This window comes from Peromyscus californicus, unplaced genomic scaffold, assembly GCF_007827085.1.
Source record: "Peromyscus californicus insignis strain IS unplaced genomic scaffold, ASM782708v3 Scaffold_10__1_contigs__length_136768540, whole genome shotgun sequence".
Classification (NCBI taxonomy): Eukaryota; Metazoa; Chordata; class Mammalia; order Rodentia; family Cricetidae; genus Peromyscus; species Peromyscus californicus.
The window spans coordinates 7,456,508-7,474,612 of NW_026294391.1; the positions used below are offsets into that span (position 1 = coordinate 7,456,508).

General features: G+C 39.0%; 2 protein-coding genes across 21 annotated transcripts in view; one reads left to right on the plus strand and one right to left on the minus strand.

Moving 5' to 3' along the window:
* The window catches only part of Cask (calcium/calmodulin dependent serine protein kinase), a 334,225-nt gene that overhangs the window by 203,763 nt on the left and 112,357 nt on the right, over nt 1-18,105 (plus strand). For all 15 annotated transcript variants that reach the window (XM_052737240.1, XM_052737152.1, XM_052736894.1 and 12 more), the window contains exon 6: nt 13,746-13,848. In XM_052737240.1, coding sequence (XP_052593200.1) covers nt 13,746-13,848 — 103 coding nt within the window. The remainder of the gene's footprint in view (nt 1-13,745; nt 13,849-18,105) is intronic.
* Gpr34 (G protein-coupled receptor 34) lies at nt 1,213-17,793 on the minus strand. 6 transcript variants are annotated; one of them, XM_052738152.1, is made up of 5 exons: nt 9,842-9,973; nt 9,209-9,398; nt 8,624-8,686; nt 7,718-7,812; nt 1,213-2,919 (listed from the first exon to the last, which is right to left on the minus strand). In XM_052738152.1, exon 5 carries the CDS (start codon nt 2,822-2,824, stop codon nt 1,700-1,702), a length of 1,125 nt encoding a protein of 374 aa, XP_052594112.1. In that variant the 5' UTR covers nt 2,825-2,919; nt 7,718-7,812; nt 8,624-8,686; nt 9,209-9,398; nt 9,842-9,973; the 3' UTR covers nt 1,213-1,699. The 6 variants fall into 6 exon arrangements, with proteins under 6 accessions (XP_052594112.1, XP_052594155.1, XP_052594201.1 ...); XM_052738279.1 differs by lacking the exons at nt 8,624-8,686; nt 9,842-9,973 and adding exons at nt 14,737-14,927; nt 17,255-17,793 and having other exon boundaries at nt 2,892-2,919; XM_052738195.1 differs by lacking the exon at nt 8,624-8,686.

An 18,105-nucleotide genomic window follows, 5' to 3' on the forward strand; every position in this document is an offset into this window, starting at 1 on the left:
TTGGAGTTTGTCATGACGGCCTGTTACATATTCAGACAATGGCATTCTGGTTCTGTGTACAGCAAAAAAAAAAAAAAAAGGTAGACACTGGCCAAATTTTTGCAGTTTCTCTAAAGATACCTCCTCTCTAGATTGCAATGTACAGTGTTCCTTCCACTCTATGACTGGAAAAAGGCCAAGCATGCCCATTTTTTTCTTTTAAACATCTTTTCCTCGTCGTCGTCCTCTTTGTTCATCTATCTTTTCTTCCTTTGTTCATTGAACTACTTGGAAATATTTACTGATTTCTGACTTGCCAAGCTATTTGTTTTTGAACATACATAAGGTTTTCAGTTTGCTCCTTTCAATTTTAACCTGCAGATGTACAAAGTCTTGTACATTTCTTACTCAGAAGTTTATCAAAGTGACACTTAGGCACCTGGGTTTAATACACATTAAGCTCTTACTATGTTTATGTCAAAATTCTTCACCTGTGACCATTAAGTTTAAATTGGTATGGATGTTGTATATTATCATACATGCTTTGAATTTTTATTATGTGTACATAAAGAAAATGATAGTGTTTTAAGATTTCACATAAATTATTTACTCTTATATATGGTTTTCTTTCTCACTCAATACTATTTTTTCACTCAGTACTATTTTTTATGTGTATGGGTGTTTTGCTTGCATGTATGTCTGTGCATCACATTTGTACATTGTCCCAGGAAGCCAGGAGAGGGTGTTAGATTCCCACAAACCTGAGTTTCAGATGGTGGTGAGCTACCATGTGGGTGCTGGGAATTAAACAGGTCTTCTGGAAGAGGAGCCAGGATTCTGACATTTCTCCAGCGATATCCCCATGTTTGATGCATGTATGTGTACTTTATTGCATTGAAGTGTTAAAGGTACTTCATGTAGTAAATAAACCACAGTTTACATCTTCATGCTTTTCCTGATACATCCTTAATTGTTCCCAGTTATGACAACTGAACATCATTGTATATATGTTCCTGTGTATGTATTTGCATGCTTCTGTAAGAGCTGTACCTTATATTTGCTGGGCCACATCATCACATGCGCACCCTCTTCCTCTATCAGAGTGTGAGGTGGATGAATAATTTATGAATTCGCTTTAAGTCAGTCCCTTTAGCTAGGCTATCAAATTCTTAGCTTATGTATTTAGTATTTAAATTCTTCCCATTTTTATCTAAGCAGTGATAGTGGGTGGTCTCACTTTTATTAGAATTTTATTAATTCATTTGTTAGCAGAGATTTAAACATAAATGAATACAGCAAATATTCACTTTTGAAGTAACAAACGTGGTTTTTTGACATTTCAACACAGAAATGCTTTATTTTAAACATATTTAAAATTAGTATCAAGTGCCTAATTTTTATTAACTCTTTAGTGACTTGAAAAACAATGACACTTCATTCATTTTGTTATTAAATCCATGAACTTCACTTAACTTTATAAATGTTGTTAAAAGTGTTAGCTTAACATTATATTCTGAGAAGATTCTACATATAGTTCTAAAATCTAGGGACAAATGTAAGCTTTTCTCTTTGCCTGGAACTATTTTATAATGTAAGCAAGTGAAAGATCACTTCTAAAGATCAGGGTTTGGGACATTCTAGGGCTTTGTTCCATAATTTTACTGATCTCAAGGAATGAAGAATCTGGCTTACGTCTGTCGTTTCATTTAGTACATTTGCCTCAGATACCCTTAGTATTGCACTGCATTTTGGCTGCCACAGATAGGTCATGCAGGGAATATCCTGGCTTAAATTCTGAAGTGCTCTCACTCCTGCTTGCTTCGCTCTGAAATCTCCTAAAAAGAAGTTGACACATGATTTTGCGAATATTACTGGACATCAGGAAATACATGACTGGATCTAAGCAGCTGTTGAAAGAGGAGAGAACCAGCATGATCTCATTGGTTTTGTGAACAATTTCCTTCCAGTAGCAAGAAGACACGTTTAGCTGTGAAGAAATGTAGATGAATCGAAAGGCATGGTAAGGCACAAAACATATAGTAAAAATGATGAGTACGATAAAGGAGTTCCGGGCTGTTGTGGCATATTTGCCAGAATTAGGAAATTTTGACCTCCTTTTAGAAATCCTAAGTAGATTCTTGCCAATCTTCATATAGGAGAGGATTATCAATAGGAAAATAAGCCAGAACATTACCACAAGAACATAGTTAAAAATTGCTTCTCCCTTTGCATTATGCCTATCTCTGTAATGGAAACACATTGTGGAATTGTGCCCTCCTTTCTTCAGCGTCAAAATGATCATAGTTAAAAATCCAGCAAGAGCAACTGTCCATACTATACAGCAAACATAAATACTCTGCTTGGTGGTTATTGCCCTCCTTTGTTGTATAGACCGATTAATTTTTACATAGCGATCCAAACTGATAAACCCAAGCAAAATAATGCTAATGTACATGTTCATGTAAAATAGTGTCCCCACAACCTTGCAAAGAATCACACCTAGTGTCCACTTATTTTGGTTGATGTGATACATTATGCGGAAAGGGAGGCAGAAAATGAGTAGAAGGTCTGCAATGGCCACATTAAGTAGATAAATTTGAATGGAATTTCTTTTGCGGTGGATGCCCAGAAATACATAGAGGGCAATGATGTTCCCAACCAGTCCCACGATGAAAATAACAGAGTAGAAGGTTGTTAACACCGTAGATAGTAGCTTTTCATCCATTGGACAGCTAGTAACATTTGGCACTCCTGAGAAATTTTGTGAGGCTTGGTCACTGTAATTAGTTATAAAGTGCATTCCATAGGAGGAGCAGGGCCAGCTGTCAGCTGAAGTAGTCGTCATCGTTACAGGGACTTCTCAGTGTCTTCTGTAGCTATCAGAACAGAGTACTAAATGACATGTTCTTCGTGTGTACTTCTTTATTTCTTCATATTTTCCTACAAAAGAATGCCAAACATTGAGTCAGTTGCTGTAATAGTAACAGCTACTTTAACACAAAGCATAAATAAGGATTTCATTTCAGACCTTATTTGGGACCCTTTGGCTATCTACACAATGTGTGTATCACAATGTTTTGCATCACAAAACAACAGTAAATACAGTAGGATCTCTCTAACCTTCTCTGTTGCTATAACACACGTACAGAGTTCATTTCATTTATTATATAAAACTGAATAATTGAACCATATGAGCATCATTTCTTAGCAATATTGTTATGGGAATAGAGATAGTACAAAGAAACAGCAGCTCATATTTTTCAAGGATGAAAATCAATTTCCCCTAAAGGTGCTTATTGCCATGGGTGAGCTAGGTCCCATGCTGACCCTGTTCAGCTTCAAAAATGCTTCCTGTCCTGCCCCTTCCCCTTACAGTTAGCATCCATTCATTTTGACATACATTGCCACATGGTGTATATTGGATAAGCTGTAGTGATCTCTCTTTCCACAGTGAGGCTAGAAAAGAAGATCCTAAATTTCTTCCTTTACCTAAGACCAAGATAGGAGTATTAAAATTACTTGGGCCGGGCGGTGGTGGCGCACGCCTTTAATCCCAGCACTCGGGAGGCAGAGCCAGGCGGATCTCTGTGAGTTCGAGGCCAGCCTGGGCTACCAAGTGAGTCCTAGGAAAGGCGCAAAGCTACACAGAGAAACCCTGTCTCGAAAAAACCAAAAAAAAAAATTACTTATCTATGGAAATATACAGTTACCAAAACAGACCAAGGCTGGTACCTGCCTCCTTTCACAGACTCCTATAGCCCTTCACAGGAGAATACAGTGATCATATAAAACTAGACCAGACAGCAGCCAATAAACCACTCCCACCCTTGAAGCATAGGGCAGTAATATAAATGGGAAGCAGTACATGGAGCCCAAGGTTATGAGAAGTTAACTAATTAAACTTTAATTATGCCCTGGATTATATCATTTGAGATTGTCACCAGAACCTTCTAAGTATATCTATCGATTCTACTTGGTCCCAGTGCTACTTGCTATTGGACAATTCTCAGGCATTTGACAGTTGGGACCTAATTATATGCAGGGCGAATTCAAGCAGGTCTCCTCACATTCCTTTCTTATAGTAACGGCCCTGGTTTTCTGTAAAGGCCCCTCATAGATGTAACATAAAGACTTTATAGCAGAGGGCAGATGAGATGGCTTAGTGGGGTAAAGGTATGTTCTGCCAAGCCTAATTACCTAAACCTGATCCCCAGGACCTACTTGGTAGAAGGAGAGAACTGACTCCACAAGTTGTTCTCTGACCTACAGATGTGTGCGATGGCACATTTGTGTCACACATACATACATACATACATACATACATACATACATGGATGTAGTGAAAATTACATACTTCAAAGCAGGACTTTCAAAATCATACCTAACTTCATAATCAAGGACAAATGACCTTTTTTAAGCCTCTGTTCTCGTTTGTAAAAATGCAAAGCTTTTATGTGAAACACTTAACCCTGATACATAGTAAGTGTTTAAAATAGGTTGCTTCAAGCCTAGGTCTTGTAGCTCAGTGATAGAACACTAGTCTAGTATGTATGCATCCCTGGTTCAGTTCCCAACACTGGAAAAAAAAAAACTAGGTGCCTTGCCAGGCACACACCTTTAATCTCAGCACTCGGAAGACAGAGGCAGGTGAATTTCAGCGAGTTTGAGGCCAGCCTGGTCTACAGAGTGAGTTCCAAGACAGCCAGGGCTACACAGAGAAACCCTGTCTCAGGAAAAATAAACTAGGTACCTAATGATCAATCTGAACATTTCACATTCTTGTAAGTACTGCTTGGATATTAAGACCAATATTAACAACATTGGATATTAACCATATTAAGAAAGAGACCCTGTTCTCAGTAAGCATTTTTAGAGGAGTGTGTTCAAGCCCTAAATGCAGTACTAAAGAGTAGTTTGATGGTTTGGTTTGGTTTGGTTTGGTTTGGTTTGGTTTGGTTTGGTTTGGTTTGGTTGAGACAGGGTTTCTCTGTGTAGCCCTGGTTGTCCTGGAACTCTAGACCAGGCTGTTCTTGAACTCAGAGATCTACCTGCCTCTGCCTCCTGAGTGCTGGGATTAAACGCATATAGCACCACTGCCCAGCTATAAAGAGTAGATCTTAATTATGATAATTAATTTCTTCTTGTTGTCATGGTTTTATGGTACTGAGGATTGAACCTAGAGCTTTACACATACTAGGCGAATATTCTACCATTGAGCACATCACACCACCATAATTTTTTCAATTTTTGCTTCCTTTTTTAAATCAAGCATTTTTGTTAGTATCCAGAATGTGCTTCACTAACTATGACATTTTCTGTATGTCTGTCGTCGTACTTTGCTCATAGTCACCCCCACCACTCCCCCTTGCTTCCCTCCCTCAGTAGGACCCCTCTGCTTTATTGTCCTACGGATCGATAAGTAAATAGGCAAATAGATATGTAACTCTATAATCTACATGAAAGAGAATATGCAGTCCTTGTTTTTCTTCACCTCACCGTTCCCTTCCTTAGACCCATTCTTCTCTCACATCATCCTCCTGCTTTTATGGCTTCTACATTCTTTCCATGAGAAGAAACATGCAGCATTTGTCTTTGCTTAGTTAGTTCTTGATTTGATGTTATAGAGAGAGAAAAATATTTGGAAGAATGTAGCCTCTCTTAAAATTACATTTTTGGTTAAGTGCAGGCTTTTAATAGAAAGTAGCATTCAGCTTTAAATTTTGACAGAGCGAAGGAGTTGGTTCCAAGGAAGAGGAAGTGGCTGGTGAGGAGGAAGTTCTGTCAAGCCATCTTGAGAACTGTCTCCACAATTTAGGACCATGCAGGGAAAAACAGAGAAGGACTGGGAGGAAGGAATGAAGGAAGAACTGAGGCCTGGCTGTGCTGTGTCTCAGATGCAAGAAGACAGATTTCACAATGTAGAAACATGCAGGCATGTTTCTTGTGATCCAACATCTTAAAATGAAGAGACAATCTAGGAAGGGTAGCAGGTTGCTGATAATGCAACATGCCTTGCCAGGAAGAGGGCAAGAAACCTGTGTTGTGTGGTTATACAGGCAGCACTGAGGCTTAGGTAGAGACATCCTCTCCATAGGCAAGAGGATGCTGAGACTCAGGTGATATGAGTGACAGTTCAGGAAGCTGAAGTGACTTGGAATACTCATCCATAAGTAGTTTTTCTTCCTGATATATTTTAAACCCCATTAGGATCAAGACTCAAGTCTGGTTTTGTTTGCTTCTGTGTCCAGGTGCTTAGCACACTAGATATTACTGAATGAAAGAGGGAATTTGTGAGAAGTAGACATAAAGTGTTAAAAGTACAAGTACTGAATGAACAAAAACACCATTCCCTGTGCTGTGTCAGCAATAGATTATAGCCGCAGCAAAAACTAACCCCATCCTTGGTTTAACTCACAAATCTGTAGTGTTTTAAATGAAAATAGTTACTGTTGACCTGGATTCTGTCCCAGGCTGATAGTCTCCCCTGTAATATCAATTTTTAATCATCCTCAGTGATATGCTTAAGAAAGACCATGCACCAAACAGGGAGAAGTGGGATTCAAATTATGTCGTAGGGATAAGTTGAAAGAAATAGGCACATTAACCTATAGATGAGAGTGTTTCGCAAGGCCATGGAGAAGAGGGTCTCCCTTTCTTAGCAGTGACAGAAAGTGCAGGGACAGCTATTGCCTCTTGGGGAGTAAATGCTTTTGTAGAATGAAACAGTCCAGCTTGGAAGGTATTAACAGTCCCAGCACTAGAAATTCGAAGCTGTACCACTCTGTAGGAGGGATTCTCAGTAGTTCTCAAATCTGTGGATGAGCATCCCCTTGAAGGCTTTTTAAAGACACCAATGTCTGGCTTCTTCCCAGACTATACCCTGTATAGTTTATCTGGAGTGCATTTTGTACACTGGTTTCTTTTAAAAGTTCTTGGGAGGTGTCCAGTGTGTAGAGTCAAAATTGAATTGAACTAAATGGTCAAATGACTAATTAATCATTATTTAGCCCTTGCTGTGATCCAGATACTGTTTGAACACATTATATAATTTCTTTTATATAGTCTTTTTATGTGAGGTAACGAAAAAGCCATAGGTAGGCTCTTTACCCATAACCTCAGAGCTCTTCAGTGCCCAAGTTGGGACTCAGCTCTAATTCTGATAACCCCTGGACCTCCTCAGCAAACCTCACTCCTATCATAGCTGATCACCATTTCCTTATTAATGTTGAATTCTATCAGTCAATAGTAGTTTGGCATGATTCCTTTCCCACTATCTACCTTGGTTGTTTTAGGAAAAGATTGTACTATCTAGCTTTGCTCCTTTGAAAGAGTTATTAATCTTTCCATTTGCTAGGTCTATAACAGTATGTAAATAAATCCAGATTTCACAGAATCAAATCATTGATCAGAATTTTCAGAATTATTTCTAGGTCAAAGAACAATAATCAAGCTGTTTCTAGGAAGATAATAGCACAAAGAACATATCCTGAAACCATTTCCTCAATTCTAATATGCAAATATAATTAATTAATTAATTAATAATGGTTAGACAAAATAATAAGTCTTTTGAACTGTGTTAGTGTCAAGTTGAAGGAGAATAAAGCAAAAGCAGTATGTTCAACAGCCACGGGCGCTGGGCTTTATGGCTCATGTATGTCTGTAATTACAGCTCCTTGGGAGTCTCAGGCAAGAGAATCACAAGTTCACAGCAATACTGTCTAACTTAGTGAGACCCTACCTCAAAAGAGCAAGTTGAAAGAGGATCAGGAGCACATCTAAATGGTAGAGCAGTTGCTTAACAAGCACAAAGCCCTTGGAGTTCAATCTCCAATACTGCAAAAGTAAAAAAGTAATTAAGTTAGCTATACATCAGCTGGTATGTTGGTGTTGTTCACTCACTGTTATTATTATTATTATCATCATTGTCATCATCATTATAAAAATGTTTTAGTTTTTCAAGACAGGTTTTCTCTGTGTAGCCCTAGCTGTCCTGGAACTCACTCTGTAGACCAGGCTGGCCTCGAACTCACAGAGTTCTGCCTGCGTCTGCCTCCTGAGTGCTGAGATTAAAGCTGTGAGCCACCATGCCCCCCCAACTTTCACTAATTAGAATTAGGAATTAGTTCAAATTTTAAGAATTAATGATGTTTATTCATATTTCAAAGGCTACTTGTTTGATTTGTTAAGAATTTTCCAGAGAAGACAATAAAAAATGAATATGCTCTGTTCACATAGTGGACCTGACTTGTAACTCATACAGTAGTTGCATTCATTTTCTAATAGCAGGTAGTGTTTGTTTCTCAACAAATCCCGTTCTTATGTTTGCAACCCTGTGTGAGCACTTATACCCCCGAGTGCCACCATTCTATCTCTCCCAGTTTTTCTTCAGTGGCTACAACCAAGAAAATAGCTTTTTTTTTTTTTTTTTTTTTTTGGTTTTTCGAGACAGGGTTTCTCTGTAGCTTTGCGCCTTTCCTGGAACTCGCTTTGTAGACCAGGCTGGCCTCAAACTCACAGAGATCCGCCTGGCTCTGCCTTCCAAGTGCTGGGATTAAAGGCGTGTGCCACCACCACCTGGTGAAAATAGCTTTTAAAATACAATTTAGGTGTTGTTTCTATCAATATCATGTGTTGAAATACATACCTATTTGATAATAGGCTGATAATAATGACTGAATATATTCAGGCCATGCTGTTGCAGTAATTGCTGCATACAGAACAACAATTGAAAGCATGTTACTTGGGAAATAATGAGATTAGCAATATATTTAGTTTTGTTATAAACTTAACTGTCCACTTTTAATTTTAGTTGTTTGAATTAATTATTTTTGAAAAGTACATTGTGGTTTCTTTTTCTTTTCTTTATTTATTCCGAAACACAAAACTTAAATTTTAATTGGTCTGGTAAGTTCCATAAGATAGTAATAATATAATAAAAAATATTTGATTCAAGTACAGCTATAAATCATTGTGACACTATACAATGTCATATAAATGATATGACTATATTGTTATTAAATATCCTATCCAAAACGACAGAACCTTGTTTGCAAACCAAGAGGAGGTGTTGTCCGAGCAGTTTACTCAGTGGCTCTAAACAGCAAAGATTTGCTAACATCAGAATAGCATTGTCAGCATACACTGAGCTTCACTTTGAGTGTTCAGCTAATCAGGTTTTAACTATACAAGGGTTCGTGTATGCAGTTTAAAAGTCCCAGAGGATACTTACAGTTGAGGCTTTCGTGAAGTACAAGGAGTAAAGGCAAAGCTCCTTAGAGTAGGCTCTGACAGCTGGGCTCTTCCATCCGGTGATGGTGCAATTGCTGAGTTCTCGACTCTTCTTTATATTCACATGTGGTGCAGTTGTTTTTCCCCTTCCTTCTTTTCTCAGTGTGACAGCCCCGGGGCTCCTTTTGAAGCTGTGAAAAGACCCCACTCTGAGCAACAGCTCCAAGCTGAACTTCTTCTCTATGTGTCCCTTCTAGCTTAAACTAGGGAGTGCTTGGGTCATCTGAACTGCCAACAAGCTATCCAGTACAAGCAGAAATGAGCAGATTCCCTTTTCCTAAGAAATGAGGAGTGATCTGCTACATGGATTTTAGAATTTCTGTCTCCTCGGAATTCATTCTGGAAGTTGCTTCTGGCATAAAATGGTCTTTCTGCCCTGAATTATACTACCATTGGTGGTAACTTTTTTACTCTTCAGTTTTGCTGAAGTTTTATTTGGTCTCTACATTTTATTTTAGTATACTTTCGTGTCTTCCTTTAAGACCCTGGATTTATTTCATAAAACAGCCTTAAAACTTGAGGACTAGGTGGGGTTTGCAGTGCTATTCTCTCCTCATGACAACAAGAAACTTACCCAAGTTAACTGGAGCAGTCTCTCCTAGCTCCAGGAAGATGCGCCGAGGCTCTGCAGCCTCCATTCTGGTCCCAGTCCACTATTTAACCACCATCAATTGGTCTGTGTAGCTGCTGCCCTGCGCTAAAGTGTCATTTCCCCTTTTGCTGGTTGTTTAGAGCATAATCGTCATTCTGCAGCTTTGTTTAAATAGTGTTTAACTCATTGGGCTTCATCTACCATTTAAGTATTTTTGGGCATGTTCTTCTGAACATCATATTCTCCAGAGCTTTTAGTTTGTTAAGAATCTAATACACAAGACAACAATTTTACATTGCTAGAATAAAAATACTTTAAAACTCTTACTTCCCCCTGAGAATCTCTGAGAAAGAAGATGCTTACTGTATTTGTTTGGCAGTATTTTTTTTTCTTACTGTGGTAAGTGACACATACCACTGAATTTACCACGTAACTAGTTTTGAGTGTATCGTTCAGTGGTGCTAAGTGTACTTACATCATCATGTTGCAAACTTAGAACTCCAAGCCACTGTGTACTTATTTTCTCTCCCCCTAGTCTCAACATTAGCAACTTTGATTCTGTGACATTGAGTAGAATCATACACATAAACCTTTTGTGACTGGTTTATTTTACTTAGCCTATTATCCTTGAGGTTCATCCATGCTATAGCGTGTAACGTAATTTTCCTTCATACTTAAGGTTGTATATTCCATTGGTTGGCTATATTTCATTTTCTTTATTCACTTATCTTTCAGTGGGCATATAGGTTGTCTCCACTTATTGGCCATTCTGAATACTGCTGCAACAAACATATATATGCAAATATCTCTTCAAAATCCTGGCAGGATTTTTCATGACTAAATGAGTCATAAAGTTCTTTTTATCTCCTAAAATACAATATAAACACTATTTCTGTATTGTATGTTGTCCCACACCTGTTTTTAAACTTTAGTGTTCTCATATTGTAGCCTCATTTTCTCCTCAATGTCAGTCAGCAAGGTTGCCATCAAATTTGAGTATTATCTTCCAGTTCTTTATATGAGCCTGTCCTGTTCATTCTGAACTTAATGCTTGTCACCATCCCCTCTTTATGTGAAACCCAACCCTAGTGAAGTTTAGCTCATCACCTCCTCCAGGCCTGAACCTCCCCAGTGAAGATGAGGACTGCTGGGTACAAGCACACGAATCCTACACAGTGGTCTGGCTTCAGATTGGCTATCAAATCTTAAGTGGACCCCTGGACTGCCAGTGCTCCTTAATGTGAATCTCAATGTCCTTAGTCCAGGCATTCTCAAAGGATGACTTCCAGACCAGTAGCATTAATAATTCAGAAGCTTGTAACAGATGTACACTCTAAACCTCATCCAGACCCAACAGCCAGGAAATCAAGGGATGAGGCCCAACAATCTGGGTAATGCTGGTGCTAAAATTGGGGAGTCACTGCCCTAGTTCATCCTCCTTCAAAAATAGTGTTTCACACCTTCAACCTTCTCAAACTGCCAGCAACCCCATTTCCTTCCCCTACTCTCACCTGCTAGTTGCTTTTCATTTCCCTAAGAAAATAGAAGCAGTTAGAAAGGAACCTCCTCTATATATTCAGGGCACATTACAGGAAATGCAGGTATTTTGTATGTATTTTATTTCTTATTTTTATGTCCTACCAACGAGGAGGGAGATAGTGTGGGGTAGTAAAAGAAGACAGAACCTAGACCTCCCTGAGTATTATTTGTTTTGCAGTTTTGAGTTTGGAAGTACAGGCGTGTTTTGTGTAATTAAAACACCAAGCTGTACAAATCTAATTAAACTAAATGAACCTCATTACATGACAAAATGAAAGCATAACCACATGGAGAAGTTATTGTAGGTGCCTTTAAAATAGGATGGGGGGTTCGGGGCATAAATTTAGACTTAACAAAAAAGCTATATTTATGTGGTACAGTAATCAAAATCAGGAAATTTACATTGAAAGACACCATTATATGTTTGACAATCCTTGTTACAAATTTCATCAGTTGCCCTAATAGTATCCTTTAGAGCAAAAATAAAAACAAGATCACATTTATCTGTGATATTTCTTTAGTTTCACTGAAACCCTTGAATCCAGAGCTATAAGCCTGCCACTTTCTAGACTCTCTTGGGCTTTTCTCCATGATTAGATCTAATTGCACTCTTTGTCAAGGACAAACCATGAGAGTGTCACTGACTTCTCAATGCATCGTATCAGAGACCAAGTCCCATTATTAGCAATGTGCTGGTTTCTTCTAGGCCTCTCCCTTGAAATATTACTATTCCCCTTTTGTAATTAGTAAGTATGTTGTAGGGAGGTACTTGGAGAATATATACATATCCTATCACTCTTCAAACTTTGCCCAACTAGTTAGCATCCTTGGAGATTCTTACCTGGATCAATTATGTTCATGAAAACTGCTGATGGTGATTTTCTGATTCCAACATTATATTTTTTTATTATATATATATTATATATATTATATTTACTTATTTACGGAAAGGCATTTCTGCCGAGTGTGGTGGCGCATACCTTTAATCCCAGCACTAGGGAGGCAGAGGCAGGTGGATCTCTGAGTTCTGTGCCAGAGAAAGGTCTCTCCTCTCCTCCCTATGTGTTTGTTTCCTGATTTATTTGTATCAGTATGAACTTACAGCCTCTTATTTTGCTCAGTAGTGAAAAAATATTATGACTGAACTTATCTTATATAATTTAATGATAAAAAGAATCACAAAGAAATCATACATAGTTACTAATCTTGCTGCTGCTTCTGTAGGTATTATTATTTTAACACCTATATGTATAGACCAGTGGTCCTCAACTTTCCTAATGCTGTGACCCTTTAATACAGTTCCTCATTGTGGTGACCCCCAACTGTAAAATTATTTCTTTGCTACTTTTATGAATTGTGATGTAAATATCTGATTTGCAGGACATCTGATATGTGATTCCCCAAGGGGGTCATGACCCACAGGCTGAGAATCTCTGGTATAGACAGAGCAAATGAATAATTGTATCACTGTTATTAGGCACCAAAATTACTTGCTAAATCAAAGAAGTCAAAACCTTATAGTCAAAAAAGAGTGAATTTGTATTTTTCCCCTTCTATAAAGTACACACTTAAAACTCTGTCTACTGGAAAAGTAAAGCAATAATAACTGATCAGCTATATGCTTGGGAGCCTCCTGTAGATTTAAATATCTTTTCCCACTAAAGTATATTATGATGTGCACATTTCATGCTATGTAAATTTTACTTCAGTATTTTTACAGATTCTAAGTTTTTAGGATACCAAAGTATGAATCTATGAAATGAGGCTGCTAACATCATTAAGTCAACAGTTGGTAGTACATCTCATGATGGGTCAGGCAAATAACACCTGAACCTACAGCTGAATCCTGTAACTAAAGCAGGGCATCCAGACATGTTCTTACTGATGAGATATAACAATTAAACCACATGAAGTATCAGTACGTAAAACTGAAATTGAACCTGACTCTAATCGAGATTCTGGATCTAGCTATGAATCTCTATGAAATACAGCAAAGTACAAAACATAAATTATAAACCCTGTGGGTACCACTAGACTGTAGGGGATTTTTGTGGGGGAAATTACTGAGTATCTTAAATAAATACCTTGAAAATTGGGGAGGGGAGAGAATAAACTAGAAGGGGAAATATATTCTGTAATACAGCAATATATGGTCCATGGATCCCATTTAATTTAGGTGTTTGTTTGTTTTGAGATAGACTTGGGTAAGTACCTCTACCCTCTGAGCCATCTTGCTGACCCAATTCCAACATTTTTTTAAGTATTGCTATATTGTATTATTTAGTTTTGTGTAAATGGAATTATTATTTTCCATTAATTCTTACCTTTGGGTTTGATTGTTTGACAGCCCCACTGTGTTCTCCTCGCCTCAAAAGAAAACTCGGCACCTGTTAAGCTTGGGGGCTTTGGAGTAGCTATTCAGTTAGGAGAATCTGGACTGGTCGCTGGAGGTAAGACCATTTTAACATATTTATTTTCCCCTTCAAAACCTGCTTACTCTTAAGTTGGTGTCAGATTTCAAACTAGATACTAACCCAGGCTGAGCATTTCACACCCCATTCTACCCAGCACCATCAGATAGTCTTCAACTTAGTAACTCCGCTGTCATAACTAGAAATTTAGTCCCTTAAAAATAGACTCTGGCTGGGAGATGGTGGCGCACGCCTTTAATTCTATCACTCAGGAGGCAGAGGTAGGCACATCTCCGAGTTGGTGGCCAGCCTGGTCTACGAAATGAGTTCCAGGACAGCCAGGACTACTCTAAGAAACCCTGTTTCAAAAAAAAAAAAAAGACTGGGCTTGTAGTTTGGTGCAGAGCACTTGTCTAGCATGTGTGTATGCGGCACTGGGTTCCAGCGCCAGCACTGCAGAAAGTGCATGTAGATTTCTCCACTGTCCCTAACAATTCACAGAGAAGAAGCCCCAAGGAAGCACAATGTAAGAACAGTGCACAAAGACGTTAACGTTTGGAGCATAGACGCTTTGGAAGTTCAACTGGACAAATAAAGTCATTTCTAGTATGCATGAGTTTACCTTCTAGGGTCACAGCATGCCTAAGTTTAAATTTCCTACCATTTTCCATTTTCTATATATCAAAGAATCCTGCTGAAGTTGCCAGCCTGTGCATTTCTGAAGAGCAAATAGCTAAGAATATAGGCTGGTTGTCTTATTAACCAAAGCAAAACATGATTTTTAAAATTCCTGTGCCATAGTAGAAAACAAGAAAGTCAAAGTAGGAACTGCTGTATAGAAGTGGATGCTAATTAAGATCCCAGTATGGGGGGTCTTCAGTTATTCTTTTCAACAGAATCCAGCCCATGATGCTGCCCAGAGTTTACCTCGGTCTCTTAGTTTCGCACATTGTGTAGTTCTCCATTCTGTCCTGCCAGCATGGTCAGTGCATTCCTGAAGAATAACAACATGAAGCACAGCCTTTAGCACGGAGTCTTCAAGTCAGATTGCCACCCTTCCGAATACTTCTGTTAAGCCAGGTGTGCTGATGTACACGTGAATCCCAGCACTGGGGAGGCTGAGGGAAGAAGGTGGCTTTGAGTTTGAGACCAGCCTAGACAACATAGCAAGACACTATCTTACAAAAGAAAACAAAACAGATGCTTATGTTAAATTTAAACGCTTTCTAAACCATGACTATCGAAATAGCTGTCTGTTACACACGACATTTCATTCAGTTTGATTATGAGTAGAGCCTCAAGCAGGGACATGGACTATCTTCTGAAAAAAAAATGAGCATCAATTATAGTTGTATTTTAAGAATCACTCTCTATCACACTCCTCTCTGAAATTAAATTGTGTTAAGTTCTTCTGATCTTACATACTTTTCCAGCGAAACATTTCCAGTAACATGAGAATGAGAGAAAATGAGTCAAATTCCTTTTATATGTTATGTACTGAAGGACTTTGTGTCTGTTACTTCGGATCTGCATTCTGTTCATATTCATTGTGGCATGGACTCTGTTATTTCACAAATCTTGATGGGGTGGCAGGGGGAGGAGATTCACTAAGTTTGCCTCCATGTTCAGCCATTTTCCTGAAGTCTATGAACCCTCCCCCTAATTTTTATTTTTCACCTAGTTTTGAACTCACAGCATGTCCACTATTCAAAAATTACTATTCTCTATGCTCTAGAATTCAAATCCTTTTTTTAAACTTTCTTTTGAGACAGGATTTCATGTGGCCCAGGCTGGCCTCCAACTTGATAAGGAATTGAGGAAGACCTTAAACTTGTGATCTTCCAGACTCCACCTCCTGAGCACTAGGATTACAGATATGCACCATCACACCAAATTTGAATATGGTGCTGGGGGTGGAACTCAGGGCTTGTACATGCTAAGCAGGCACTCTGCTGAGCTGCATCTCCAGTCCTAAAATACTTCTAGTAGTCAAAATATTGTCATTTCTTAATGAACCTTTCTATATAGTCTTGAAGTAACTATTTTAAATATTGCAATGCCTTTAAAAACACAATGTGAATAGATAAAGGGATACATGATTTCCCTTAGGGGAAAAAAAGCTTTCCTGTTGTTTAAAGTACTTTTTGAAATTTTGCTAATGTTTATCAATTTTGGAACAGAAAGCTTTTTTTCCTGTAGATTGGAATGTTTAATTACCTGGGCTTCCAAATAGAAAGTATTATCTCCTTTACATGTTCTACATACTAAAACCACTTAACTCCATTACATTTCCCCCATCTAACACTCAACTGTTTAGAGAATCCACTTACCCTGAATACAACCTAGAAAATAATTACAATATAGTAAAACCGTTTATCCTTAAAACGCATTCATAGTCCTTTCTGTTGAGAACTAAATGCACACACAGGAGGAAGACTTCTTCCTGGCTTTCATAAAATTGTATAAATTTGTGTCCCCTCATAATTTGCACCTGCCATTCCATCTGTCTAGAATGCCTTTTGTCATTTTATCTGTCAGGTTTAGTCTTTTGCTTGAAGACTAAGCGAACAATTATTGCCTTAGAGCTCCAGGAGTCCAATTGGCGAGAAAGAGGAGGGTTTGTATGAGCGAGAATTGTTGAGACCAAGGTTGGAAAAAGCACAGGGACAAATGGCCAAACGAATGGAAACACATGAACTATGAACCAATGGCTGAGGGGCCCCCAACTGGATCAGGCCCTCTGAATGGGTGAGACAGTTGATTGGCTTGATCTGTTTGGGAGGCATCCAGGCACTGGGACCGGGACCTGTCCTCAGTGCATGAGCTGGCTGTTTGAAACCTGGGGCTTATACAGGGACACTTGGCTCAGCCTGGGAGGAGGGGACTGGACCTGCCTGGACTGAATCTACCAGGTTGAACTCAATCCCCAGGGGAGTCTTTGCCCTGGAGGAGATGGGAATGGGGGGTGGGCTGGGGGGAAGGTGGGGGGGCAGGAGGGGGGAGAACAAGGGAATCCGTGGTTGATATGTAAAATTAAATTAAATTATAAAAAAAAAAGAAAGCGTATTGTAACTGTCATTCCTCCTCTTCCCTCTAACCAGAACTATCTGGGTTACAAAATTTGATCAAGGACATGTAATAACAGGAAAGACAAGAGATTTGTAAGGGGTAGGAGAGCCATGGCTCATCCCTCTATATATCTGCTATACCTACCACGGTGCTGAGGACCTGACTAGCACTTTGGAAATGTTGAAAAGAAAGACTCTGGTGGCTAGTCATTTTCTGGTCAGTAGCAGATTATAAGGAACAAATGAAGAGTTGCCAAGCCTGGAGAAAGCATGGTAAGAGGAAAGCAAATGAAAGCCTGGTGACAAAAAGTGTAGGAACGGTGACAAGGGGACAGCAAAGCAAGGCCATTGGATCACAGAGAGCCATCCTTACATACCTGTGAGGGTCCTGGGAGTGTCATCTGTTGTTGAGAGCCAGGATGGCAACTGCAAGTCACCACGGAAAGGTTGAATGATGTGACACCCTCTGCAGAAAAGGAGTCAGGAAATTGTAAAACGCCTACAGAAGGGATAAGGGAAAAGGCTGTGTTAGGAAGACTCAAATCCTAAAGTATTGAAAGCCTAACTACCCAGAACAGCTCCCGCCCTGAAGTTTGAGGGAGGGTTTATTATTGCATTAAAATTAGCACTTCAATATTATGTAAATATCTGAGGTATTTCACAAACAGTTCTATGTTTGGTTTGGTAATTGGTTTCCTGTTCTTAGAATTTTGTGATAAAAGTCAAGTGGTCACAAAAAAAAAAAAATGAAAATAGTAGCAAAGGCAAGGAGTTTGGTGAAGTTTTCATACTAATGTACTTGAAATTGAAAAGTCTCTGCTATCTCTGAGCAAACTCCTCCCAAAGAAAGAGCACTAATTCCTCCATAGTGCAGGCGGCAGTCTTCAGTCTAGATAGATGGCTGGACTTAAACTGTGGTGCTTTGGATTATTCCCTACAAAAAGCCCCCACACACACACAATGAGTCACTCTACCTGAAGTCGTAGGAGTTGAGTGTCAAAGTACCATGTGAACTTTTCAGCAGGTACCAGACGGGTCCTGGGAGCAGTGTTTCAAATGATACCCTGAGCTCTCAGCCCTGCTTTTCCCTACTTCTGCCAGCTTCTGCCCTGTCCATCAGAACAATGTTTATTATCCTGGGACTCTGCCTTATGGAAGCTGCCAATGAACCAGAAAGTTCAGCTCCCAATACTTCAGCTCCTTTATGCTGCTTGAGAAAGCAAATCAG

Excerpts from the sequence above, each read along its gene's own strand:
- Gpr34 (XM_052738137.1), bottom strand. The coding sequence starts at position 2,824 with ATGACGACTACTTCAGCTGACAGCTGGCCCTGCTCCTCCTATGGAATG.